Source organism: Lagenorhynchus albirostris, chromosome 7, assembly GCF_949774975.1.
Source record: "Lagenorhynchus albirostris chromosome 7, mLagAlb1.1, whole genome shotgun sequence".
In the NCBI taxonomy this organism is placed as follows: Eukaryota; Metazoa; Chordata; class Mammalia; order Artiodactyla; family Delphinidae; genus Lagenorhynchus; species Lagenorhynchus albirostris.
This window is the reverse complement of record NC_083101.1, coordinates 96,614,759-96,621,395: the sequence shown is the minus strand read 5'-3', so window position 1 is coordinate 96,621,395 and position 6,637 is coordinate 96,614,759. Positions and strand designations below refer to the sequence as shown.

General features: G+C 52.4%; 1 protein-coding gene across 1 annotated transcript; it reads right to left on the bottom strand.

Moving 5' to 3' along the window:
• Positions 1–373: 373 nt before the first annotated feature.
• Positions 374–6,333, bottom strand: LOC132522681 (spermatogenesis-associated protein 31E1-like). Its single transcript, XM_060153230.1, has 5 exons — positions 6,148–6,333; positions 5,249–5,306; positions 4,607–4,667; positions 3,300–4,329; positions 374–3,151 (listed from the first exon to the last, which is right to left on the bottom strand). The coding sequence occupies exons 1-5, from the start codon at positions 6,331–6,333 to the stop codon at positions 374–376; spliced, it is 4,113 nt and encodes a 1,370-aa protein (XP_060009213.1).
• Positions 6,334–6,637: the final 304 nt, after the last annotated feature.

Genomic DNA, 6,637 nt, shown 5'->3' with positions numbered 1-6,637 from the left:
CCCCTCCCCTACAGTCCCACAAGTTCAAGGTAGAGAGAGAGCAGGAGAGGACTGAGCCGGTTCCTGAGAAGGGGGAGGTCTTTAGGTTTAGTTCACCTTGACACGTCCTGAATGCTGTTGCTTGTTTCTGTAATGCTGCTATTATGGAAACTTAAGTGCAGTGAGGGAATTGAGGTGAAGATGAGTATTCCACGCTGGGACCAACCTCCCTCCATGGCCCCATCCCATCTGGAAGCCAGAGCACCTACCTGGAAAGAGTGGACCCTGATCCCTTCCCTTCCCCCCAGCAGGGCACAGACAGAGACCACCACCTCTCATGAGAAAAAACATGTATTTTGGGAAACAATAAAAATTGTGGTAGGAAGAGAAGCCATTAGCACATAGATGATTTGTTAACGTGAGAAGAAGCAGGTTTTCTTTCCATGAACTGAACTTTTTTTGGCACTACTTTCCCCCCAGGAAAGGCATGAGAAGCACACTCTGGCTGACCAGAGGGAACACATTTTTGAGGACATGTTGGGTGATGGCGCAGGTGGCCTGAGTCACCGGCCAGCCTTGGTCCATGCTGGCAGCGTCTGACTGGGGACTCCAGTTCCCTGGGTGGGAAGGCTAACTTGTCGCCCCTGCCTGTGGTATGCCTGCTCTTGTTAAGGTAGCTGTGGTCCTTGGGGCTGGCTTGGTGACTGTAGGCTGTATCTTTCAACACCCTTCTCTGTTCTGAAGAGGAGAGAACCCTGTGGTGGTGGGAATGCCCCTGTGCTGGGGCCTGGAGCTGTTCTGGGTGCAGATTTAACTTTGAGGCACAGAGTCCTTGGTGAAGCCCCAGTTTCTCTCTTAGGACCTGTCCAACAGCTCTTGCAGTCGCACAAGGGTCAATAGCCCTGCTCTCTCCAACAGGTTTGCCTTTGATTGGTTTCTGCTGGTGAGCGGTGGCTGATGCAGGCTTGCCTTTTTGAAGGGATTCTTCTATTCCTTTGCCTTTTTTATCGTGGCTGACATACTGCTTCGTCCTTTTTTGGCTTTCTGGTGAAAGCTGTCTCTTCCCTGGTGAGAGCTGGGGATGTTTGCTCCCAAGGGACTCTCCTCTTTCCCTGACCTGAGAAGCTTGGCTCATCCCACTTGCTTGCGAAGCCTTTAGTCCTGAAGACCTTTCTTTATACTCTCCTGGTTTGGGCTTCCAGTTGTCCTCCCTCCCCTCAGTCGAGGCAAACTGGTCCTTACACGGGTCCCTAACTTTTGGTTTCCTGGGTTCCTGTTGTTCCTGGTTGCTTCTCGTTTCTTCATGTTCTCCTGCTTGGAGGCTCCTAACGCACCTCCACTCCTCAGCTGGGGCAGGCACGTTGCTCTGGCTTTTTGTTTCTTCATGCTGTCCTGGTTGGGGCTTCGTGAAACCCCTCCACTCCTCAGCTGATGCGAGCATCTCCCTCTGGCTCTTCATTTCTTCATGCTCTTTTGGTTGGGGCCTCTGAAAGTCCCTCCACTCCTCAGTTGGGGCCGACATCTCCCTCTGGCCTTTAAATGGGTCCTGAAGTTGTGGTGTTTTGAATGTCTGCTGCCCCCGGCTGCTCTGTTCCCTGACGTTGAGGTCATATGGCACCACCTGGAAAGCTGGTGCGTCCTCACTAGCATGTTCCCTCTGGGAACTAGAAAGAGACCTGTGAGAAGCCAAGATGTGTGAAGAAAGGAGCACATCAGTGTGATGGTCCTGAAGGAGCACATTGGTGGCAAAGTCCTGGAGGGGCATGCCAATGGCATAGTCTTGAAGGAGGATGTCACTGTGAGAGTCTGGAAGGAGCTCACCAGTGGCACGGCCTTGAGCCACCTGTGTTTTAAGGCATGGCTCCTTTGGAGGTTGGCCAACTGACTCTGTTGGTGGTGACAGGGTTTTCCTAGTGGCTGGAAACCCCAAGACAGTCCCATTCTCCCAGCTTCTGCCCATGAGGTTGACTATGGGCATCTGATAAGGCAGCCTGCCCTCCTGTCCAGTCACAGGGGCCTCTGAGGGCCCATACCTGTCACCAGGTGAAGTCTGTCCCAGGGCCCTCTGGATTTCTGTATGCTCAGGTGAGGGAACAGGGAGGGGACTCACCAGGGTGAGAACTGTTGCTTTTGTTATCACTTTCATTCCCTGATGGGGCTGAGGTTTTCCAGAGAGCTTATTAGCCAAGTTGGCTTTTGAGTGTGCTCTAGATTGACAGGTGGCAGAGGGGGAAAAGGTGGACCTTGGAGAGGACAAGGGTTGAGCCCCACCTGGCTTGAGATTTATGGGCTCAAAGGCCTGGTTGGGTAAGCCCCACCTGTGCCTTACCCGCCACCTTATAACATGTGCTTCCAGCATCTGCCGAATGCTTGGACTGAGGAAGGAAAGCTCACGGGAGGAGTCTACACAGGGTTTCCAGTACTTCGAGGATGCTAGATTTCTGATTTCCTCACGAGGGTGGGGCTTATAAGAAGCATAGTTGGCGGCAAGCCAGGATTGACGCACCATCACAGGCGTCATACCTTGATTAATCTGCCTCAACTTTGTGCTCAAATGGGCTTTCAAGAATTTTTCTAGATGTTTCTGCTCTGGGCTACTGGGTAAACAGTTTCCAGAGTTACTCTTCAAGGGCCTCATCAAGTATCTTTCTGACTCCTTTTCAGAGTTTCTTTGCAGAAACTTCACTGGGAGGCTGGTCCTGGAGGAAGCTTTTGAGATCCTCCTCAGACATGGCCTTAGACCCTTGCCGAAATCCTGGCCTGGTTGGAATTGTATTTGACCCTTCCTATGGGATCTCCTAGGGCACCTGGACCTTATCTTCTGTCGGTCCAGTCTCCTTTTGCCTGTAAAAGCAGAGGGCTGCCAGGGTCCCTGCTTGCCCTGTGCCTGATAAGTCCCTAAAAATTGGCACTGAGAGGAGCTCAATTCCAGAGACGGAGACAGGTGGATACTGCGGGCCAGGCCCCTCTTGGTTTGCTCTTTGATGAGCCTCTTTTGAAGATGTTGCTTCTGGAGATCAGGGCCAATTAAGTCCTCATGATGAAAGGAAACTGCTGACCTTTGGGCCTGGGAGCGTCCCCTGTCTTGAGGAAGGGTGAGAATGAGTTGGTTAAAGCCTTTCTGAGATCTTTTGACCACAGAGGGTGAAGGCTCCCCACTTTTCAGTTGCTTCTGCAACAAGGGGCAGACATTGAGTTTCAGTTGGGATAAAATATAGTGTCTTGTTCTGAAATGTAGGACAGTCTAGTCCACAGGTACTCATCTGGGGTGGAGAATAAGGTGGTCTGGATAGGAGAGAAGATGGGAGGTAGGGCTGGGCCTGGATCTGAGCCAGAGGTGGGGGCTGGCAGGGAGGCAAGTTTTGAGTGAAAGGCTGGGGTGGGACCCCCGGGCAGGGCAAGACTGGGGCCTGGGAAGCACCTAAAGGTATTCTAGGTTGAATTGAAACTGAAAAGCCATGAGAAACTCCACTGCATAAAACAAAGGGTGCTTGCTGTTGAGCAGCGCTCCTAACAGCCACCAGGGACTCGCTGTGCAGAGAGGGGAGACCCCAGTAGAGCTGACTGTATTTCTGTTCCAGGTGGTCCCTCAAGACCTCGGAGTGTAAGAGCTGCTGAGGACCAGGTAGCTGCTCTAGCTGCTCTGTGTTGTCTTTCATGTTCCAGAAAGATTGAGGGGTTGTGTTGTCCTGCTCAGCACCCAGTGATTTCCACATATTCCCTAAAGTGTTCAGGTGGTAGTCTGAGCTCATTTGTTCTGAGAATGACCCATCCTTTTCTTTCTCCTTACAAGTGTTTAGTTTTACTTTCTTGGTGATTAGAAGCTCCAGCAGCTTCTGGACTTCAGGGTTGACAAATAAGGGGCTACCAGTCTCTACCTGCTTGTCTGTGGGCCCTCCCGAGGACGGGGCCCCTGGTGGCTGGTGGGACAGGTGTTCTTGCCAGGACTTACTCTGTGATGAGGTGGGGAAGAAGAAGGCCTTGGTAATCTTCCACCAGCAGGACAGGAACAAATTGTGATAGCATGCGAGGCCAAGACTCAAGATGGCTGCAGTGGTAGATGCCAAAAAAGAATTACCTGGAGGTGAGCACTTTGCCACAGTGCCAAGGGTGACTCTCTTCAAGTTGGATTGGTCTTGAGGTTCTGTTGACAGGGTGGAGGCCACAGGTAAAGAGCCCTGGGTCAGAGGAACCAGGGCAGCTGATGGGCACACGGCAGGAACATCGTCTTCTGCAGGTTCCCTGCAGGGCTGGTGGGCTGCAGCAGGCGCTGCTTTGCCCACCTCACCAAGCGGGTCTTGACAGGAGAGCTGATGGAAGCCGCCCTTGTCAGGGAGCTTGTGCAGGTGGCTGCAGGAGACATGAGGCACAAGCAGCAGCCAGGAGCCCCCAGGGCCAGGAGGGCTGGGCAGGGCAGGCAGGGGTGGGCACCTGTGGCCCCACGGCCCTCCACGGCCCCCATGCTGACTTCACAGTGCTCCTGCTGTCCCTCACCCCAGGACTTTAGACGTACGCTGTCCTCAGGGCTCCCCCTCGCATTTCAGCCCCAGGCTCCCTGCAGCCCAGGTGTCACACCATAGGCTTTGGGTGCAAGAAGAACCCAGGAGAGAAGGGAAAGATTCTTTACCTTTGCAGAAGTGAAATCAGGTCCCGAGCCTTTTCCAGCTCTTTCAGGGAATTTCTGCAAGCTGGAAATCAGCAGAGTGGGTCACGATGGTGAAGGCAAGGGCCTAGGGGGTCTTACAGGAGGCTGAGTGCAGTGTCCCTTTAAGGGGACACCATTGGGAGATTGCAGCCCAGGCACCAGCGTCCAAAGCCACATGATCCCTGACAGTGATGGCGAAGCTCACAAAAGGGTTTATCATTTACAAAGTACTTCCATATCCATTACCCCTTGCGGCCCTCATATCCTCCATGTGGGGGAGAATGGGCAGGGGTCACCTTACAGAGGAATCTAGCAAAGTTAAACAACGGTCCACGGTTGGACCTGGAGGTCCCACCTCCCAACCCAGGCGCTCTTGGTCCACTGTAGCCCACACACCCCGCTGGGCCACACCCTTTTCCAGGCCCCTTACCACTTCATTGTGCACATGGAATCTGGGAGGTATCTGGGTTCTGCTCTCCTTCCCAGGAGCCTCCCTGAGGGTTCTGTTTCTTGAGGGACAGGCCCTGCCACTGGCCTCCTCGGAGCCTGTGGAGCTGGGCCCTCAGGGCTGGGAGAGATGGGGGCTAACCCTCGGGGCACACAGGGATGAAAGGCACAACTTACCTTTCACAGCTCTCTTTTTCTCGTTAATCTTGCGTCTCCCCTTCGGCTCCATTTGATGCTGAGAGACAGAACAAATGAGGACCTGGGACCCAATTCTCACTCTCTCCTCTCTAGCCAAGCCTCAGACACTCAGTGTCCATAACATAATATGACTTTCTACGTTTAACTAACAGAGCTCTGTGGTTTTTCTTTCCTTTCACTCATTTTTAAAGAGGATAAAAATATTTTCGTTTTCCTTCTCTGAAGAACATAAAGAAGGATTTTCAATGTGCGATTCACCCTGGATTTCTTTCATCACTGTTCCTCTGCTCAAGAAACACAGACATTCTCTGAACTACGGATTCATCTGGATTTCTTTCGTCACTGTTCCTCTGCTCAAGAAACACAGACATTCTCTGAACTACGGATTCATCTGAGCTCCAGCAGGTGGGTCGCGGATTCATCTGAGCTCCAGCAGGTGGGTCGCTGCTTCCCAAGGCCAGGGCCACTCCAGCGCCAGCTCTGAGGCTCTCAGGGCCTCAGCACTGCCAGCAGATCAGCCCTCATCCGAGACACCTGTTCACAGCTGGTGATCCAGTGCTCATGGGCCTGTCCTCTGGCTGAGATTGAACTCGGTATCCAGTGCTCGACCTCCGGTCACTGTGTGTGAGACTTGCCCTGGAGCCCTCTACCATACCTGGGCAACTGGTCTGAGACCTTTGGATAGAAATCCTAGTGTTCACTCTATCCCCTGCCCAGGCTGGCTTGTGTACTTACAGGGATGATGTTCTATACTTGAGAATAGATGTCCTATTCTTTCCCATTTCAGGAGTCTGTGTAGTTGACTGAGAAAAGTGGAAATAACAATAGAAAAGAAGAGAGAATCATGTGCTTGTGGGTCTGGCCCAAGGGTTCCTTACCTTCCTGATGTTTTCATGTTTCCTGGGAGGTGGTGAAGATACATTATTCTCAAGGTAGCGGAGTAACAGGAAAAAGAGCCCCAGTCCCCACAGGAAGGCTAGGATGATGTCACTCACACAGAGAGTGCAACTGGAGTACTGCCAAGTATCAAAAGTGCTTTTCGGAGGAAAGAGAGCATTCTCCATTATCTGAATCACACAGCTGCCAGCAGGCAACTGAGCACAGGGCATGTACTTGGAGACTAAAGCCCTAGGCCTACATCATAGAGCTGTGGTTTGGTCACAAAGGGCTCCTGAGGGTGTGGGAGGGAGTCATAGAGGAGGAGGCTGTACCACGGCCCCTCCCTAAACATCTGCCCCACAGCTCTATCCCTCCACCCTCATGGGTCTTCTAGACCTTAGTCAATTTTCTATTCATTCCACCTGGAAATCACATTTTTCCTGGTTCCTCAGATCTCTTGGGGATCTCGGCTTGAACCCACCATTTTCA